Below are 22036 nucleotides of genomic sequence, written 5' to 3' on the forward strand. Positions count from 1 at the left end.
TTACCACCAGAGACATTCTTCCGAGGACAGGAAGATCTCTGTTGGGCAACACGGCCTTCCATCTACAACCAACATATTGAGGCGCAGCTCAGAACAAATATTTGTTGCATTTTCCTTTTCCAAATGGCCGGTTATTTGGAATGCATAAGATTCTGTATTTACGACAGCATAGCTTCTCCCTTTGTTCTTCTGTCCTCCCGCGCTTTCATTCAAGCCCAACCCCCTCTCTTTGTGTAACCAGCCATCATACAGGTTCCGTCTCCCAGGGACGTTTTCTTGTAGGACATAATTAGTAATCAATGTATGATCCATTCTGTGTGATTAGTTAGGTATTTAGTAAATAAATAATTAAACCAAAGTTTGTATTGCTGATTCAACTTGTTAGCCAGGGTTCGTGAAGATAACCAGGAATTCTACGATGTTCAGATGAGACTGAAACAAGGTGACGATTGAATATTGACTGCTATTTATGTAAAAGATGACCAGGTCTTTAAGAGTTTATTCGGAAGATAACAGCTCTATAAACATTATTTCGTGGTGCCCTGACTTTCTAGTTAATTACATTTACATGATTAGCGTAATCAGGTAATATTAATTACAGATAAATGATTTTATAGAATAGCATGTCATAATCCGGCATAGCCAAAGACACGACAGTAGCCTGTTATTCATATATAGTCTAATGTAGCCTGTTATCCATATATAGTCTAATGTAGCCTGTTATCCACATATAGTCTAATGTAGCCTGTTATCCATATATAGTCTAATGTAGCCTGTTATCCATATATAGTCTAATGTAGCCTGTTATCCATATATAGTCTAATGTAGCCTGTTATCCATATATAGTCTAATGTAGCCTGTTATCTATATATAGTCTAATGTAGCCTGTTATCCATATATAGTCTAATGTAGCCTGTTATCCATATATAGTCTAATGTAGCCTGTTATCCATATATGGTCTAATTGTCAAATTTTAAATCAAATCAATCAAATCAAATGTATCTATTAAGCCCTTCTTAAATCAGCTGATATCTCAAAGTGCTGTACAGAATCACATCCTAAAACCCCAAACAGCAAGCAATGCAGGTGTAGAAGCACGGTGGCTAGGAAAAACTCCCTAGAAAGGCCAGGACCTAGGAAGAAACCCAGAGAGGAACCAGGCTATGAGGGGTGGCCAGTCCTCTTCTGGCTTCGCAGGGTGGAGATTATAACAGAACATGGCCAAGATGTTCAAATGTTCATAGATGACCAGCAGGGTCAAATAATAATAATCACGGTGGTTGTTGAGGGTGCAACAGGTCAGCACCTCAGGAGTAAATGTCAGTTGGCTTTTCATAGCCGATCATTTAGAGTATCTCTACCGCTCCTGCTGTCTCTAGAGAGTTGAAAGCAGCAGGTCTGGGACAGGTAGCACGTCCGGTGAACAGGTCAGGGTTCCATAGGCGCAATGCAGCCTGTTATCTACAGTGGGGCAAAAAAGTATTTAGTCAGCCACCAATTGTGCAAGTTCTCCCACTTAAAAAGATGAGAGAGGCCTGTAATTTTCATCATAGGTACACTTCAACTATGACAGACAACATGAGAAAAAAAATTCCAGAAAATCACATTGTAGGAGTTTTTATGAATTTATTTGCAAATTATGGTGGAAAATAAGTATTATTTTATTATTATTATTATTCAGTAATCTATATATAGTCAATGTGTGCAGTAATCTATATATAGTCTAATGTAGCCTGTTACCATATATAGTCTAATTTAGCCTGTTATCTATACATATTCTAATGTGTCTAAAATAGGTAATAATGTATACTTTGACAATAAAACCAGCTTGATTATGGTATTAATATTATTTTTCATCAAGGCAATTGCGCAATAATGCCTGACAGCAATACAAAGTAGATCATTTGAACATATCAAGCGCAACTTGGTCCAAGAGCAATACACATTAAAAAGCTGTTAACAGTAGTATCCATATTAGTCACGGAGAAAAGTACATTAGGTATTCAAAAAATCTGGAAATAGCAAAATCCCATAGAAAAAAATCTGGAGCATATTTACTATGGATAGTAAACAAATATGTACACACGAAAAGATTGCTATTTATGTTATAAAAAAACTGTAAATGGCAAAATCCCACAGAAAAGAGTAGAAGCATAATCTATCCCATTTATTATCAATCTACATCATTATAATATCAAGGAATGATTGTTCAAATCCAGCATTTTCTTCATTACTAATGGTCTGGAAAATCTTCTAGATATGATAGCAATACGATAGCAGGAGAATAGAGGTGTAAGGCCTTCCTTTAGTTTGGTGTTGAAGATCTACAGTCCATGTTCTGTAGTGGTTCTCTTCAGTCCATGTTCTGTGGTGGTTCTCTTCAGTCCAGGTTATGTGGTGGTTCTCTTCAGTCCGTGTCACTGTTAGGGTTAGGATGGACTCTGTGGAGCGAGAGAGAGGCAGAGGGAGGGACATTCTCAATACTGTATAAAATACAAATACATAGATTAATTTATAATATTAAATTACTGCCAGAGTGTCGTAGTCAGGGGACATGGTTATCGTGTTCAGAGCTGTGTTCATGACACGATTGGGTCAGGATGGACACTCTGTGGAGCCGAAGGTTGAGAAGTAACTGATATAATCACCTGTGTGTTTGCTGTGGAATCACATCCTCCTGTGCATTTCCTGTAAAGAGGGACAGAGTGAATTCTGCTCTCTACTGACCTCTAGTGGAAGGTGTTATGTTACCAATACAATTTTGCGGTTAAGATCGTTGCGCCAGGAACCAAACTGTAAATGGTTCGACTCTCCCAGTCGACTAAGTAACAAAATCTGTCGATGTCCTCTTGTACAAGGCACTTAACCCTAATTGCTACTGTAAGTTGCTCTGGATAAGAGCATCTGCCAAATGACTTAAAGGCAAATGTAGAATGAATGAATTAGTTAATATGGAGTTAATAACAGATCAGAGTGCTAAGGTGTATTAATCATAAAAATATGCATTTTCTCCTCACCTGAGCGACATGCAGCAAACGAGACAGAGGATGACAACCAGAACAACCACTATGATTTCTGATGTTTGTTTCTCTAAATTAAAATATGGAAGATACGAGTGCTGGCATGTTATAATCTCTAAATAAACTTAGTGCAGGACAATAATACAATATTTGATAAGTGCTCATTGCAAATTATTACATTATTTAATTATTACAAAAGATGATAAGCCAAAGTATAATTCTTAATATTAGCTTGAAATGTAATTTTGTGTTGAAATATATAAGATGAATCTTCACCTGGTAAAAAGATCATCAGAGCTGTAGAGTTCCTAGATCCTCTTCTATTCCAGGCCTCACAGTGGTAATGTCCATTGTCCTTAGACTGGAAGTTACTTATGTTGTAGATCTCTCCAAATCCATTTAGAAAAGTCTCATTTTGAAAGTACCAGGTGTATTTGTCCACAGGTGGGTTGGCATCACTGCTGCAGGTCAGAATTACTGAACTGCCCTCCACTATTCCACCAGAGGGACTGACTGACACTGAGGTGTCCTTTGGGCCATCTGGTGGATAATATGTAACAACATTGTAAATAGTGTTTTACTTGTGATTTGAATATGAATTTAAATGTGATCCTCTGATCAAAAGATGAGGTTAGGTGTACTAACATTGAACGTCCACAGACACAGAAGAAGAATTGAGACGTCCATATTTATTCTCAGCCTCACAGTAGTATTCTCCTCTGTCCCCAGAGCTGATGGTCGTGAAATTGTATGTCTTTTCAGATCCTGTCAGTGAAGATCCATTCTTCTTGTACCAGATGTATTTGTCCACAGGTGGGTTGGCATCACTGCTGCAGGTCAGAGTCACTGAACTGTCCTCCACTATTTCACCAGAGGGACTGACTGACACTGAGTTGTTCTTTGGGCCATCTGGTAAAGGATCATTTGTCAGAGGGTCAGGACTGTAGTTTATTTACAAATGACCTGTTATGTCAAACATGTATAATCTGTTAAATCAGAGAACTATTTAAAACTCTAACTAAGGCATTCAAACACTGAGCTGTACTTTACTCACACTTCACATCCATGTTTATGGTCCTAGACCTGTCTGTCCCCATCTCATTCTGGGACTCACAGTAGTACTCTCCACTGTCAGATGACTGGATTTGATTGAAGACATGCTGTGGTCCTGTCATACTCTGATAGTCACCTCCATTCTTCTTGTACCACCAGGTGTAACTCTGCACAGGTGGGTTGGCATCACTGCTGCAGGTCAGATTCACTGAACTGCCCTCCACTATTTCACCAGAGGGACTGACTGACACTGAGGTGTTCTTTGGTTTATCTGATGTAAAATATGAATATCCCAAAGTGGTAATTCACAATACTTTCATAATAATTATAATAACTTAAAGTAATTTAGACAATGAGTAAAAAAAGCATTTTTGTTCTGTAATGATTGATAAAGTAAGACATGTCTATTTTGCCTGAATTCATGATACTTGCTAAGTAGAATACTGTACTATTGTACTGTACTCACACACTGCAGGAGAGCTGAGATCCTCATGGCCTTTTACAGCACAGTAGTAGCTGTCTACAGCATTAGGGAGGACTGAATAGGGGGAAGTATTCTCAGTTACTATCTGTCCGTTCTTGTACCAGATGTAGGGGGGGTTACCCGTCAGAGGACAGTTGGTGGTGCTACAGGTCAGTGTCTTCCATTTTGAAATCTGTGAATAAGGAGTCACCTTCACCTGCACATCTGGAGTAGACAACATCAACCTGAATCACCTGTTGTCTAGTGTCATCACATGATACAATACATTCTCAAACAGATCAATAAAGACATTACAATTGCTATATAGACATAGTATCATATTATTTTGTATTTCATAAATACAAAACCAAAAACAATTTCCCTGAACTAAATGTAATTCAACAGTTTAGCTATATTGAACGCAACTTTACCTGTGACAGACAGAGTGATTCCAGGATCACCAGAATATTTCCCTCCAGTCTGATCTGTTATAAATCTGAACCAGTACGTAGCTGCGTCACTCTCTCTCAGGTCTGTGATTGTCAGAGTGCAGTTATTCTTGTTATCTCTATGATACGTCACATGACCTTTATAGTCTGGGTCATCACTCAGACTAACAGGATTCCCCTCAGCATCAATTTTAGTGAACCAGAGGGTTGTTGTGACTGTACCACTGGGATATGTGTAAGAGCAGGACATGTTCACTGTTGACCCCTTCAAGGCACAGATACTCTGAGTGGTGTATGTCACACTCCAGCCATCCTGACCCAGTACCACTATAACACAGTCACAAAACACAATGGTATCAGAATTAAGCCCAGGTCTATTGGCTCACAGTAAAAGTAGGATTTGTCAACACTTTGTTGCTGAGTTGTGTGTGAATGGAAAACACAGATAAGCATCACTCAGTGAGGTGTGAAAGATAACTATTTAAAGAACACACCAGAATATCATTATGATTCTTCTCCTTTTAGTAATGTCTGTTAATTAAACAGAGCAAATAAAAGTTATGAATGAGACCATACCTGCTACAGACCAGAGAAAGACCACCAACACACTTCCTGCTGTTCTCAAGGCCATTGTTGCATCTCCCACCCTGCAGTCTTAGAAACATAAACAACAACTCACTCTATAGCTGGTGAATAACTCCACCTGATACATTGAAATAGAAACTGTAAATGGGGTACAGGGCCTCATTACTGAAAATGAACCAGGCTCATATTGTGTTGTGTTGTATTGTGCTATATGGTTGTCTATGTGAATACTGTCTGTCTGTTAGTCTATATCACTATTTTTTTAATGTGTGTGATGTGTTGCATTTCTGTCTACATCTGTCTATTTAACACTCCTGCTGTGTTCCGGTCTAATTGGACCGATGTACAAGTTTTCTATCTAAAAAATGTAGTTCATTTAATCTGATTGTCATAAGCTTCCATGACTTTGTCCACACAGGGCATCTGAACACACACAATACATTTGGATGATTTTCATTACATTTTGGGTGTTTTATTTAACTTTTGTACACCTGTGGTGTTCCCAGATAAAAATGAGAAATGAATGTGTGAGACTACAATTAGTGTATAAAATGGAGTTCAGGCACATGCCCATTCATCAGATGGACACACTTCCTCTCCCAGACCCCCACATGCGTTTGTTTGAGCGCACACACACACACACACACACACACACACACACACACACACACACACACACACACACACACACACACACACACACACACACACACACACACACACACACACACACACACACACACACACACACACACACACACACACACACACACACCTCACTCCCCTTCTTGGTTTTCATGGCAACCCCCACGGGAATCTTTCGCCAATAGAATCTTTCCCCCATGGGAACCACACCTGTTGGCATTCTAACAAACAGTCGCAACATTGTTTCGATAATATATAGAACTTTTCTCGTAGCTCTGGTATATAAAGCTTTTTTGAGGCCTTGCTCACAATTCATTCTGTGGCATCACAATGACCAAACGATATACTGTATGTGAGGCTCTTGATCATATCTTTGATCATGCCACTGGTGAGGATGAGAGAGTCCTTGTTAAACTTTGACACAAAGTAGTCTGTGATAAATAGCACAATATGTTTCATCTGAGTATTTGTCATAGTCAAAATAATCCATACATTATGCATTTTTACTCAAAAACGTGTTGTATGAGCTCTGGTCAATGAGGCCTGCAGGCCATAAATAGCAAATAGAAGTTCAAAACTTGTAATGTTCACAAGAACTTAAGTTGATAAAAAGATGTAACACAACATTAGGTGATAATATACGTGTTATTATGGATTTATAATCAGCTATAATGAGTTGGTCATTTTGGAGCGGGAACACAGAATGAATGAACATGAAACAAACACAAAAGGAGGAGGGTTAAGATGACATGCTGTATGATGAGTCATCATCATCACCATCACCACCATCATCACAATCAGAATAATCAACAACAACAATCACTTATTGAACAGATCAGTAGAACTGTAAACACTTATTTCTACATTGATTGTTCTGAAGCTGTTTTATTCTCAGAACCCCAGATATAGAAGGATATATGTTCAATCCTCTACGGTCCGTCGAGCTGTACAGCAGCCTAAAGACTGACCACCAGGCTCAATGATAGCTCCTATCCCCAAGCTGTGAGGCTAAACAGCAAGTGACTCACAAACACTCACACATGCGTACACACACACACACACACACACACACACACACACACACACACACACACACACACACACACACACACACACACACACACACACACACACACACACACACACACACACACACACACACACACACACACAAAGGCTCACACATGCACTGTATTGCATCACAAATTGCTATAATAATGTTTAGTGTATCTATGCATTTAATTCAAGGCTGTAATAATGTTTATCTAGTGTATCTCTGCATTTAACTAAAGTCATATGATGTACTGATGAGAACACTTCTACTAGAACACTTCCTCTTTGTCTACGTGACTGAGCCTTGGTTTCGGACTTACAGACAAAGTGCTGTTATTCCATATTTAGCAGTTGACTGAATTAAGCTGTAAGAGACGAGCAGGACAAATGGTTTTGGTTTCTTTCAGAACAGTGTAGAGACAATGAGCATTGAGAAAGGGCACAACATTTCTTAACAAGCACCTCAGCACAGGCCAACCACAGTTTCTCAGTTCCATAGTCCTTTAAGGTCACCAACCAGTACTTCCTCACTGCTGTTGTTCTGTTTGTCACACCACCCAAAGGGGGGCTGTACTTTTCTAATATAATCTGACACCCAACTCTTCTTCGTTGGTCTCTTAACCTATACAATTGATGTGTCTGTTAACCGGTCCTTATTGCAATAATAAATAAAGATTGATTGTGTTGGATTCAACATTTTGAACATTAAGATATTAAAGACATGATAGATCAGACACAGAGTATATAAAGGAGTGAGGAGTGAGATCTGTAGAAAGACAGAGTGGCTGTGGAATGTGCTGGCTGGACGGGAGGAGATCAAAGGATTGCTATAAGGGAGACAGATGGACATCTGTGTATTAGGTGAAGGAGGGGTTGAGGTTAGGAGGTGAGTTCAGATCCCCTGAAGGGAGTAATAAGGGTTTAGTATCTTGTCACCCTCTTCCTGTAGAACCATAAGATGTAAGGGTTGGAGAGAAGGAGGAGTGTCTTAAGTGGGATGTATATATCTGTGATGTGAGAAATGTTGGGTTGTCTGAATGCAGCTGTACAGAACCTTTGGGCAGAAAACAACTTTGTTAAAGCTTCTCTAGTGTCCGTGAGTTATTCACTCTGAAAAACAAGAACCTATCAATTGTTTGAAGAAACAACAAAGTCACTCACACTTGATTAGAATTTCCACAACAACACACACAATCGCATCCTACACAGTATAGATGTCAACCCTACTCCCTATCAGTCTGGTCCTGAAAGGCACTCAGATAAATCCACTGTGTCTCTCTCTCACTCTCACACACACACACACACACACACACACACACACACACACACACACACACACACACACACACACACACACACACACACACACACACACACACACACACACACACACACACACACACACACACACACATACATACACACACACACACACACACACACACACACACACACACACACACACACACACGCACATACACACACACACACACGCACATACACACACACACACACTGCTATGTTACAATCATCATCTCATCCCTATGTAGATTAACACTCCTACACTGAGACACTTTATGAATACTGACCCTGATGTAACAACCAAAACACAGCTCAAAACATAACAATAAGTAAAATGATACATTACCCTCAAGAATATAAACTAATGACTAAAAACAAATTACCCAAAACTATATTTCAAGATATTGTCAAGAGTACTTACAGAGTGAAGTGAAGGGGAGAGGTCTTGTACAGTGAGTCAACTTACTGGTAATGAGTGGCAACTGCTAGTAAGTATCAGTTCTGTGATTGAAACATTTTGAAAGTAGTCAGAACACAAGTAGCTGATACAGAACTGTCCTTCCTCTTTAAGTCATTAATATGCAAGAGGACCAACATGTCAGAAAAGGGAGGTTACTGTATTAAAATTGGCCCTACATTTCTAAAATGGACAAAATGTCCCCCATTTCCACTTTTATTTAAATACTGCACCATGTTAACAATATGTTGACTATTCTATATGGAATGTTTATAATATCTTAAAATGTGTTGCCTTGTCCCTCTGAGTTCTACATGGAACAGGTCAAAGTTCAATTTACATTTGGTCAGTTTGTCACGACTTCTGCCGAAGTCGTTGCCTCTCCTTGTCCGGGCGGTGTTCGGCGGTCGACTTCACCGGTCTTCTAGTCATCATCGATCCATTTTTCATTTTCCATTGGTTTTGTCTTGTCTTCCCACACACCTGTTGTCAATCCCATTCATTACCTGTTGTGTATTTAACCCTCTGTTTCCCTTCATGTGTTTGTCAGAGATTGTTCGTTGTCATGTGTTGTGTTAATTGTGTATAGGTGTGCGACGGGTCTTCGTACCCAGATTTGTTTTATATTTTTTAAGTGAGTGTTATGGAGCAGATTACTAGGACTTTAATTAAAGTACTCCATTCTACACTCTATTTGACTCTCCTGCGCCTGACTTCCTCTGCCACTTATACACGCCATTGTGACAGAATCTCTGACCATAAAAAATGAAGTCAGCAGGAGGAAGCACTTCACTAATGGAGGTTGAGGAACGCGTCCTGGAACACGCGGCGGAGATTGACAGTCTGTGCGCTGCCATGGATCGCATTGTCCAGAGTATGGATCGCTGGGAGAGACAGGGAGCGTGTCCAGTACCTCCACCACCCCCTGGAATTCCTTCAAACGTTTTTTCCCCTCCGGAACAGAACAGGATCCAGTTATCCCTACCCACGGGATACAATGGAGATACTGCCAGCTGCCAGGGTTTTCTCCTAAAACTGAACTTGTATCTGGCCACGGTCTCTCCAGTACCATCAGACCGTGAGAAAAGCTTCGCCCTCATCTCCTGCCTTACCGGGAAAGCCCTGGAGTGGGCCAACGCTGTGTGTGGAGAGGATAAGGCGTTGGACCATTTTGAGGAGCTCATCTGCCATTTCCGGAAGGTATTCGACCACCCATCCGAAGGCAGAGCAGCAGGTGAGCTCCTCTATCATCTGAGGCAGGGGAAGAGGAGTGCTCAGGAGTTCGCGTTGGAGTTTAGGACTTTGGCTGCCGGCGCTGGATGGAGCGACAGGGCCCTGATCAACCACTACCGTTGTAATCTACGCGAGGACGTCCGTCGGGAGCTGGCCTGTAGAGACACCACCCTCAACTTCGACCAACTGGTGGATATGTCCATCAGGCTGGACAACATGCTGGCTACTCGGGGACGTCTAGATCGGGGTCTGGTTGTTCCATCCTCCCGCACTCTCTCTCCCGAACCTATGGAATTGGGAGGGATGGTGCGCAGGGAGACCGGAGGGGGTACCCGCTCGAGCACCATCTATGATCGCAGAGATCACACTGCTGATCGGTGCCGGGTTGGTTCCTCTGGGAATAGAGAAGGCAGGCAGGGCACTCTGGCATCACCCCAGGTGAGTAGGCACCATTCTCATCCAGAGCCCTCTGTTGCACTTATGTTTGTCTCTGTCACTTTTCCGGATTTTTCCCTGCAGTCCCAGTATAAGGCGCTAGTAGATTCAGGCGCGGCTGGAAATTTCATTAATAAAAATTTAGCTCATAGTTTAGGGCTTCCTATTGTGTCTGTGGATATGCCTGTTCCTATTCATGCCTTAGATAGTCGACCATTAGGGTCAGGTTTTATCAGGGAGGTCACTGCACCGTTGAATATGATAACGCAGGAGGGTCACAAGGAGAAGATTAGTCTTTTCCTTATTGATTCCCCTGCGTATTCTGTGGTGCTAGGTCTACCCTGGTTAGCGTGTCATAACCCCACTGTTTCTTGGCCACAGAGGGCTCTCACGGGGTGGTCGCGAGAGTGCTCAGGTAGGTGTTTAGGGGTTTCCGTTGGTGCTACTACGGTGGAAAGTCCAGACCAGGTCTCCACCGTGCGCATTCCCCCTGAATATGCCGATTTGGCACTCGCCTTCTGTAAAAAGAAGGCGACTCAATTATCACCCCATCGACAGGGGGATTGTGCGATAGATCTCCTGGTAGACGCTGCATATCCCAGGAGTCATGTGTATCCTCTGTCGCAAGCGGAGACAGTGGCTATGGATAATTATATCTCTGAATCCCTGCGTCAGGGGTTCATTAAGCCATCCATTTCACCCGCCTCTTCGAGTTTCTTTTTTGTGAAGAAGAAGGATGGCGGTTTACGCCCGTGCATTGATTATCGAGACCTTAATAAAATCACGGTAAAATATAGTTACCCGCTACCTTTGATCAATACAGTAATGGAGTCAATGCGCGGGGCCCGCTTCTTCACAAAATTGGATCTCAGGAGTGCGTACAATCTGGTGCGTATTAGGAGGGGTGATGAGTGGAAGACGGCATTTAGCACCACCTCAGGTCATTATGAGTACCTGGTCATGCCATATGGGTTGATGAATGCTCCATCAGTCTTCCAATCGTTTGTAGATGAGATCTTCAGGGACCTGAACGGGCAGGGTGTAGTGGTGTATGTCGATGATATTTTGATATACTCTGCTACACGCGCTGAGCATGTGTCCTTGGTGCGCAGGGTGCTTGGTCGCCTGTTGGAGCATGATTTATATGTCAAGGCTGAGAAATGCTTGTTCTTCCAACAATCCATCTCCTTCCTAGGGCATCAGATTTCCACTTCAGGAGTGGAAATGGAGAGCGACCGCATTACAGCCGTGCGTAATTGGCCGACTCCAACCACGGTTAAGGAGGTGCAGCGTTTTTTAGGGTTTGCCAATTACTACCGGAGATTTATCCGGGGTTTTGGTCAGGTTGCAGCTCCCATTACCTCACTGCTAAAGGGGGGACCGGTGCGCTTGCAGTGGTCGGCCGAGGCGAATAGGGCTTTTGGTAAACTGAAGGCTCTGTTTACCTCGGCGCCTGTGTTGGCTCATCCGGATCCCTCTTTGCCATTCATAGTAGAGGTGGACGCATCCGAAGCTGGGATAGGAGCAGTGCTCTCTCAGCGTTCGGGTGTGCCACCGAAGCTTCGCCCCTGTGCTTTCTTTTCGAAGAAGCTCAGCCCGGCGGAACGTAACTATGATGTGGGGGACCGAGAGCTGTTAGCTGTCGTAAAAGCCTTGAAGATGTGGAGGCATTGGCTTGAGGGGGCTAATCACCCTTTTCTCATCTGGACTGACCACCGCAATCTGGAGTACATCCGGCAGGCGAAGAGACTAAATCCTCGCCAGGCAAGGTGGGCCATGTTTTTCACTCGTTTTGTGTTTACGCTTACTTACAGACCAGGCTCCCAGAACGTCAAGGCAGACGCATTGTCTCGGCTGTATGACACAGAGGAGCGACCCATGGATCCCACTCCCATACTCCCAGAGTCGTGTTTGGTGGCGCCAGTAGTGTGGGAGCTGGACGCGGACATTGAGCGGGCGTCACGTGCAGAGCCCTCTCCTCCTGAGTGTCCAGCTGGTCGTCTGTACGTTCCGTCTGCTGTCCGCGACCGATTGATCTATTGGGCTCACACATCACCCTCCTCTGGTCATCCTGGGATAGGTCGGACGATGCGCTGTCTTGATGGGAGGTACTGGTGGCCCACTTTAGCTAAGGACGTGAGGATTTATGTTTCCTCCTGTTCGGTGTGCGCCCAGTGCAAGGCTCCTAGACACCTGCCTAGAGGTAAGCTTTTACCTTTACCCGTTCCTCAACGGCCGTGGTCGCACCTGTCAGTGGATTTTGTGACTGATCTTCCACCTTCACAGGGTTACACCACGATCCTGGTCGTTGTGGATCGGTTCTCTAAGTCCTGTCGTCTTCTCCCTTTGCCCGGTCTCCCTACGGCCTTACAAACTGCGGAGGCTCTGTTTACACATGTTTTCCGGCATTATGGGGTGCCTGAGGATATAGTGTCTGATCGGGGTCCCCAGTTCACGTCAAGGGTCTGGAAGGCGTTCATGGAACGTCTGGGGATCTCGGTTAGTCTTACCTCAGGTTTTCACCCCGAGAGTAATGGGCAGGTGGAGAGAGTTAACCAGGATGTGGGCAGGTTTCTGCGGTCCTATTGCCAGGACCGGCCAGGGGAGTGGGCGAAGTTCGTGCCCTGGGCAGAGATAGCCCAGAACTCGCTACGTCACTCCTCCACTAACCTTACCCCTTTTCAATGTGTATTAGGGTATCAGCCGGTTCTGGCTCCTTGGCATCATAGTCAGACCGAAGCTCCTGCGGTGGACAATTGGTTTCGGCACGCTGAGGAAACTTGGGAGGCAGCCCACGTCCACCTTCAGCGTGCCATAAGGCGCCAGAAAATTGGCGCAGACCGTCGCCGCAGTGAGGCCCCGGTGTTCGTACCAGGGGACAGGGTCTGGCTCTCGACCCGAAACCTGCCCCTCCGCCTGCTCTGCCGGAAGCTGTGTCCGCGGTTTGTGGGGCCGTTTAAAGTCCTGAGGAGAGTGAACGAGGTATGTTATAGATTACAACTGCCCATTAATTACCGTATTAACCCCTCGTTCCATGTGTCTCTCCTCAGGCCGGTGGTGGCTGGCCCTCTCCAGGAGGCTGAAGTGCGTGAAGTTCCTCCGCCTCCTCTAGATATCGAGGGGGTCCCGGCGTACGCTATTCGATCCATTTTGGATTCGAGACGTCGGGCGAGGGGCCTTCAGTACCTCGTGGACTGGGAGGGGTACGGGCCGGAGGAGAGATGCTGGGTTCCGGTGGAGGACGTTTTAGATCCTTCTATGTTAAAAGAATTCCACCGCCTCCATCCGGATCGCCCTGCACCTCGCCCTCCGGGTCGTCCCCGAGGCCGGTGTCGACGCGCTGCTGGAGCCGCGCGTCAGGGGGGGGTAATGTCACGACTTCTGCCGAAGTCGTTGCCTCTCCTTGTCCGGGCGGTGTTCGGCGGTCGACTTCACCGGTCTTCTAGTCATCATCGATCCATTTTTCATTTTCCATTGGTTTTGTCTTGTCTTCCCACACACCTGTTGTCAATCCCATTCATTACCTGTTGTGTATTTAACCCTCTGTTTCCCTTGATGTGTTTGTCAGAGATTGTTCGTTGTCATGTGTTGTGTTAATTGTGTATAGGTGTGCGACGGGTCTTCGTACCCAGATTTGTTTTATATTTTTTAAGTGAGTGTTATGGAGCAGATTACTAGGACTTTAATTAAAGTACTCCATTCTACACTCTATTTGACTCTCCTGCGCCTGACTTCCTCTGCCACTTATACACGCCATTGTGACACAGTTCCATGATGTCATTCATTCTATTCTACAAACACATTCAATGTACACTCATCATCAGCTGTATCAAAGGGGGGGACAAACCCTGAAATGACCCGCCTTTGGTGTCTACAACATGGTTGTTGTAGAGGCAGTTGCCTGGGAAACGCCCCCCTCAAGATTCTAATGATGACATCATCTCCATCATATGGCATCAATGATGACATGCTTCACAGCTCAGGCCGAGGGAGAGGGGGAAGGAAATCAGAGGAGCACTCCTCTTCGCTTTGACACTTCACACACTCATACTGTGTGTCCAGTATGCTGTCTGTGCTGTGTGCCAGAGGACTACAAAAGGGGTGACACCCCCCAACACCCCATTCTATCCAAGCCTCCTGTTCCCTTTTAAAGTAGGGAGACAGTCCCTCACCCACTTCTTTAATCTTTGTATTCATTGTTCTCCTCTTCCTCCCTCTGTCATATCTGGACGGTGCATGAGGTTTTGCAAGTTGACATAATTGTACACTTGCAATCTCAACTAAAAACGAGGGCTGAGGGGCTTACGTTGTAAACTTCCCTTGCTTGGCTAATCATTTGGACCGCCCTCCAAGATGGCGACGGGGATTCCCCAAGGGCATAAGGCGAGGGTAAGTGGACGTAGGTGTGTCTTTTATGAGTTTGAACCGCAGCCCATGCATCTGTTCAACAACATCATTCAGTGACACTTCCTGTGGGTGTGGCCTAACAGAAGGGTCGCCCATATTGACCTCCACTGCCCCCCCCCCCCCCCCCCCAGCTCTATCCCAAAAACAGACTCAGTGGGGCTGTCAGGGGGGTAAAAGACACATCTCCAAGGGATCTCCTCTCTCCCATCCACCCCTAGGACCTTGACCTAGGACCTTGGTCAACAGTTAGGGGGTCAAGAGCCACGCCATGTTGGAGACCATAGCACTCATTCTATGTGACGTCACATTCTCACTAAACAATGAAGTAACCTATTCTTTAACTACTAGTTAGACAACATTTTGGACTGTTATTCTTCTAAGGACAAAAGGCTTTAAATCAAGCTTTAATCTCACTGTATGTACTGTAGTTACTGTATGTACTGTAGTCACTGTATGTACTGTAGTCACTGTATGCACTGTAGTCACTGTATGCACTGTAGTTACTGTATATACTGTAGTCACTGTATGTACTGTCGTTACTGTATGTACTATCGTCACTGTATGTACTGTCGTTACTGTATGTACTGTAGTCACTGTATGCACTGTAGTTACTGTATGTACTGTAGTCACTGTATGCACTGTAGTTACTGTATGTATTGTAGTCACTGTATGCACTGTAGTTACTGTATGCACTGTAGTTACTGTATGTACTGTAATTACTGTATGTACTGTAATTACTGTATGCACTGTAATTACTGTATGCACTGTAGTTACTGTCTGTACTGTAGTTACTGTCTGTACTGTAGTTACTGTCTGTACTGTAGTTACTGTCTGTACTGTAGTTACTGTCTGTACTGTAGTTACTGTCTGTACTGTAGTTACTGTCTGTACTGTAGTTACTGTCTGTACTGTAGTTACTGTCTGTACTGTAGTTACTGTCTGTACTGTAGTTACTGTCTGTACTGTAGTTACTGTCTGTACTGTAGTTACTGTCTGTACTGTAGTTACTGTCTGTACTGTAGTCACTGTACAATTATGCCATAACTTTGTCAATAAAGCAATTAAAAATACATATAAAAAAATCAAGCAAACTTTTACTATCTGTATCATATAATAGTAACATATGACGAAATAACATTGAATAGAAATACAATAACTATTGTTGTCAGCCTTCATATAGTCTCACAAGTTTGATGATTGTTTCAGGCATATAACATAATAAAAGAAATTGCATGGAACATGGGTTCCATTCCTGCTGGGACTTCCCATATGAAAGACTTATGCACACATGACTGTAATGACTGTGTGAATAATTTGGATAAAAGTGTCTGCTAGACGGCAGATATTATTACATACATAAACTGGGTCGTTTGTGTTAACTCAAAATGACACAACAACAAGGCTCCAGTTGAACAAAGTTTACTTCACCGTATGAACACAGTACAAGGTAGCCATTACACTCCAGGCTAGGTCCATCAACAGCAGGACTCCCCATGCAGACTCACTCCTGACAGAGTGATAGCCCCGTAATAACAGAAATATAGGGATACTTAAAACATGAACTTAATGGTTCCTGGAAGTTGATTGGCTGAACCAGCATTTCAGAAGTGTGTACTGTATATAAGATAAAATACCACGTGTATGACGCACAAATACTTTATTGCTACTATAAACTGGTGACCAATGTAATTAGACCAATAGAGTCATTTTCTGTCATCCCCATGGTATACGGTCTGATATACCACGCCTTTCAGCCAATCAGCATTCATGGCCCAAACCACCCAGTTTATAATGGCCAATATTCCACAACCTCTCAGGCCTTATGTCACATAGTTTGAATATATGGGTCCAGAAATACAAGCTTTTTGTCAAACTTGTTCTGTTCAGGTCTTCTTGTTTCTGGGTTTGTTGTGTTCAGGTCTTCTTGGTTCTGGGTTTGTTGACTGTACTGTAGATTTCAGAGGGGTCCTCCTCAGCTGCTTGTGCTGCTGCAGGTCTGAGGAGAGAGAAACAGAAATTAAACAAACCTGCATCCCAAATGGTGGCACCCTGTACCCTTTATAGTAAACTACCTTTGACCAGGCCCTATAGGGCTCAGATCAAAAGTAGTGCACTAAATAGGGAATAGGGTACCATTTAGAACTCAGTGAAAACAGTGTGTTTGCGAGATGCCGGACAAAAGGCATTATTTTTTAACCTTTCCGCGACTCCTGCCATTTCTAAAGACATCCCCCGAACAAAGAAATCACTCTCAGAGAATGAGTGCACAACTGGTAAATAGTCTCTTATAGATTCATACTGTAAGTCAGTCAGTCAGGTTGGAGGATAGCTGCCGGCAGAGACTTCTATTGCAGTAACATTGAAGGGTTCTGGTTAGTGTTACTTAGCCAGCTAGAAGGATGAAGTAAGAAGCTAATGTTAAACGGAGCCTACCTCAGCAGGAGCAACAAATACACTACTAAGTCCTTTACAGAGAGTAGGCTACTGAGAGATAGTGATGTGGCACTCAGTGGAGAGGCTGAGGCAGGCTGCAATGCAGGAAGAAGTAGAGGCGACAGAGAGAGAGGACGCAGAGGGATACGTTTTTACAGATGTTCCCAAACTTGGGGTCGGGGCCCCATGTGGGTTCCCCTAACAAAATCTGTACTCTAATCAAACAATTTAGGAACTTAAAAAAATATGTTTCAATATGAACATCTCCACAGCACCTATCGTCCCTGTAGTCCTACATTATAATACTATCAACATGCACACAATAAAGTTCTAAAAATGTCATACGATTTTGTTTTTTCTCTGATTAGTGTGTCAGTGTGAATCATTTCCCATATGTCCTCCCTTTCAGGGGTATAACCATACAACTGTATAGCTAATAGGATATGTATTTGTAGATGGACTGAGGTGAATGAACCTACTGCAGCCAAGGTGATAATAGCTGGGGTATTTTTTTGTTGATTTTGCCCCCTGAAGAGAGCTGTCTAAAGCATTCACAGCAGTGTACTGGACATCCAGATTTGGTTGTAAACAAGCAAACTTCTCATTTAATGCTGTGTTCACAATGTTCTAGGATTGACTCTATGTTGTTGTAATGGCAGAATATGCTCACTGGGTGGCAGCACCGAGGCGGTTGAATTCCACAGCAGCGCATTGGACATCTTCGTCTTGTTTCTGTGGTTGAGGCAAATGGACGGTGGAGTACAGAGGCACTTCCTGGTTTTTGGAGCGAGAGCAGTGGACGCTGGCATAGTGAATGTCATCCTGGTCGTCTGTGTTCGCTGTCTGTGCTGCAGTAGGGGGCATGGCCATGCTTGAGCCATTGTCATACACAGGACTAGAGTCTCCCTGATGGAGAGAAAGAACAGACAACATGAGGAGTGGAAATGTCCCACAAAGAATACACATTAATCACAGTCATCTTCTGATTCCAACAGACTCACCTGTCCATCATCTGCTGTGTCTCTTGTGTTGGAGGTGGGTTTGGAGTTCTTCTTCCTGTTTTACACATGAATGAATGTACGAATATATCAATCAATTAATCAATGAAGTTCCTAAAGTGCAATTATATAAAAGATATGCAATCTCACTTACCTGAAACACATGAGTCCAGAGAGACAGAGGATGAGAACCAGAAAAACTACTATGATTCCTACAGCTGCAGTCAAAACTGAGGTCTGTTTCCCTAAAAGATCAAATGGACGATATGAGTACATGGCATGTCTTATAATCTAAAATCTAACATATTAAAGAATATCAACACAATACGTGTTAATATTTTGGGATCTTATAAGACTTGTGACATCATAAGCCAACACATAATTATCAACCAAAGTGTAAACAGTCAAAACACAATGATTAAGATCAGTTTGAAACCTGTCAATTTGTATTGAAGTATTGAAGATGTAACTTTACCTGCTACAATGATCATCAGAGCTGTAGAGTTCATAGACCCTCTTCCATTCTGGGCCTCACAGTAATATTATCCTCTGTCCTCAGAGATGATGTTAGTGATGCTGTAACTCTGTCCTGATGCTTTTGGTTTTGTTACGTTCTTCTTGTACCAGGTGTATTTGTCCACAGGTGGATTGGCATCACTGCTGCAGGTCAGAGTCACTGAACTGCCCTCCACTATTTCACCAGAGGGACTGACTGACACTGAGGTGTTCTTTGGGCCATCTGGTGTTGAAGATACAGATTTTTTCTACTGTATTATTGATTGTATGTTTGTTTATTCCATGTGTAATTCTGTATTGTTGTGTGTGTCGAACTGCTTTGCTTTATCTTGGCCAAGTCGCAGTTGCAAATGAGAACTTGTTCTCAACTAACCTGCCTGGTTAAATAAACCCCTCTAGGGTATGTGGGATGGTAGCGTTAAAGATACACTTGTTGTAAATCCAGCCAAAGTGTCCGATTTCAGAAAGGTTTTACGACGAAAGCACACCAAACGATTATGTTAGGTATGAGCCAAGTCACAGCTCTGGATAAGAGCGTCTGCTAAATGACTTAAATGTAAATGTAAATGTAAACACAGCCCCTCAGATTAGATTAGATGCTGAGCCCTCAGATTATGAGAAATTAAGAGAACCACCACAGAACCTGGACTGAAGAGAATCAACACAGAACCTGGCCTGTGGAGAACCATAACAGAACCTGGTCCGAAGAGAAGAGAACCACCAATGTTTTTTCCTTGTAATGTTAATTGTATATATTGATGTCAAACTACTTTTGTAATACAGCTAATTTCACTTTGGAAAAAATCGTGCCCAAATTAAACTGCTTCGTACTCAATTCTAGATCGTACAATATGCATATTATTATTACTATTGGATAGAAAACACTCAAGTTTCTAAAACTGTTTGAATTATATCTGTGAGTAAAACAGAACTCATTTGGCAGCAAACTTCCAGACAGGAAGTGAAAAATCTGAAAACGATGCTCTGTTCCAGGGCCTGCCTATTCAATTGCCGAATTTCTATGGATTTGCATGCACTGCATACGCCTTCCACTAGATGTCAACAGGCAGTGGAAGGTGGAATGGGGTGTCTAGCTTGATCTGAGGTCGAACAAGAGCTCTTGGAATGACGTGACCAGAATTTCCTTTCTCTACCTAGGCGCGGGAAGGACATCAGCATTGGCTTCTGAAAAGCGTTCGGTATAGACGGTGGATGTCTCCGGCTCTGATTTTATTTGATATATGTGTTAAAAACATCATAAAGTAGTTTTTTTAAACCGAGTTGTATCAGTTTATTCAACGTTTATTGCGAGTTTTGGAATTTTCCTTTCTATGCGTCAGGAGAATTTGGGCATGGTCGCGCCACATGGCTAGCTAAGGTTGCTAATTCGACAGGAGAAGAGGACATTCTAAAACCAAACAACGATTTATTCTGGACAAAGGACTCCTTGTACAAGATTCTGATGGAAGCTCAGCAAAAGTAGGAACCATTTATGATGTTATTTTGTATTTTTGTGTGAAATGTGTAGTCCTATTTTCCTCCCTTTTAGCGGGCGCTGTCTCGCAATAACGCAAGCTGTATGTCGTACTAAAGTTATTTAAAAAAATCTAACACAGTGGTTGCATTAAGAACTAGTGTATCTTTCATTTGCTGTACAACATGTATTTTTTAGTAAAGTTTATGATGAGTTCTTTGATTAGATTAGGTGACTGTCCAAAATATCTCCGGGGGAATGTTGTGCATTTTGGCTACGTATTCACATTGTAAAACCACGATTTGTACCTCTAAATATGCACATTTTCGAACAAAACACATATGTATTGTGTAACATGATGTTATAAGACTGTGTCACGTTCCTGACCTGTTTTCTGTTTTTGTATGTGTTTAGTTGGTCAGTGAGTGAGTTGGGGTGGGTATTCTATGTGTTGTGTTTCTATGTTGGGTTTAATGTGTTGCCTGATATAGTTCTCAATTAGAGGCAGGTGTTTGACGTTTCCTCTGATTGAGAACCATATTTAAGGTAGGCTGTTCTCACTGTTTGTTTGTGGGTGGGTGTCTTCCGTGTCCGTATATGTTACCACACGGGACTGTTTCGTTTTGTCTAAGTCTGTTCCTGTTCGTGCGTTCTTCGTTTCATGTAAGTTCTCAAGTTCAGGTCTGTTTAGTTCGTTTTGTTATTTTGTAATTTAAAGTGTGCTTCGTGTTTCGTCTTTGTTTAAATAAATCATTATGTCAACATACCTCGCTGCGTGTTGGTCCGATCCATGCTCCTCCTCGTCTGAGGAGGAGAACGAATATGACGATCGTTACAGACTGTCATCTGATGAAGTTTGTCAAGGTTAGTGAATAATTTTATATCTTTTGCTGGTTTTTGCGATCGCTACCTTTTGCTGCTAATAAATGCGTTTGTGTGTTTGGCTATTGTGGTAAGCTAATATAATGCTATATTGTGTTTTCGCTGTAAAACACTTCGAAAATCGGAAATATTGGCTGGATTCACAAGATGTTTATCTTTCATTTGCTGTACACCATGTATTTTTCATAAATGTTTTATGATGAGTTTATGTATTTCACGTTGCTCTCTGTAATTATTCTGGCTGCTTCGGTGCTATTTGTGATTGTAGCTGCAATGTAAAACTAGGATTTATACCTCAAATATGCACATTTTTCGAACAAAACATTAATGTATTGTGTAACATGTTATAAGACTGTCATCTGATGAAGTTGTTTCTTGGTTAGTGACTAATTATCTCTATTTGGTCGGTTTTGTGATAGCTACCTATGCGGTAAAAAAATTGTGAAAATATGCGGTTGAGTCTTTTGCTATTGTGGTTAGCTAATAGACAAATACCTTAACCTGTTGGGGATGGGGGCGCTGTTTAGACTATTTATGCTAATGTGGCTAATTTTTTAAACGGCTTCCCACAAAATCCTTGATCGTACAATATGCATATTATTATTATTATTGGATAGAAAACAGTCTATAG

At 42.7% G+C, this 22036-nt stretch overlaps 1 protein-coding gene across 1 annotated transcript; it reads right to left on the reverse strand.

Moving 5' to 3' along the window:
• Positions 1 to 1612: 1612 nt before the first annotated feature.
• On the reverse strand, positions 1613 to 9074 carry LOC129842224 (B-cell receptor CD22-like). The gene is made up of 10 exons (XM_055910681.1): positions 8992 to 9074; positions 5562 to 5639; positions 4968 to 5312; positions 4540 to 4761; positions 4075 to 4344; positions 3666 to 3929; positions 3297 to 3560; positions 3018 to 3090; positions 2649 to 2688; positions 1613 to 2441 (listed from the first exon to the last, which is right to left on the reverse strand). Exons 2-10 carry the CDS (start codon positions 5614 to 5616, stop codon positions 2430 to 2432), a joined length of 1545 nt encoding a protein of 514 aa, XP_055766656.1. The 5' UTR covers positions 5617 to 5639; positions 8992 to 9074; the 3' UTR covers positions 1613 to 2429.
• Positions 9075 to 22036: the final 12962 nt, after the last annotated feature.

The sequence above is a fragment of the Salvelinus fontinalis genome, unplaced genomic scaffold, assembly GCF_029448725.1.
Source record: "Salvelinus fontinalis isolate EN_2023a unplaced genomic scaffold, ASM2944872v1 scaffold_0023, whole genome shotgun sequence".
Taxonomy (NCBI): Eukaryota; Metazoa; Chordata; class Actinopteri; order Salmoniformes; family Salmonidae; genus Salvelinus; species Salvelinus fontinalis.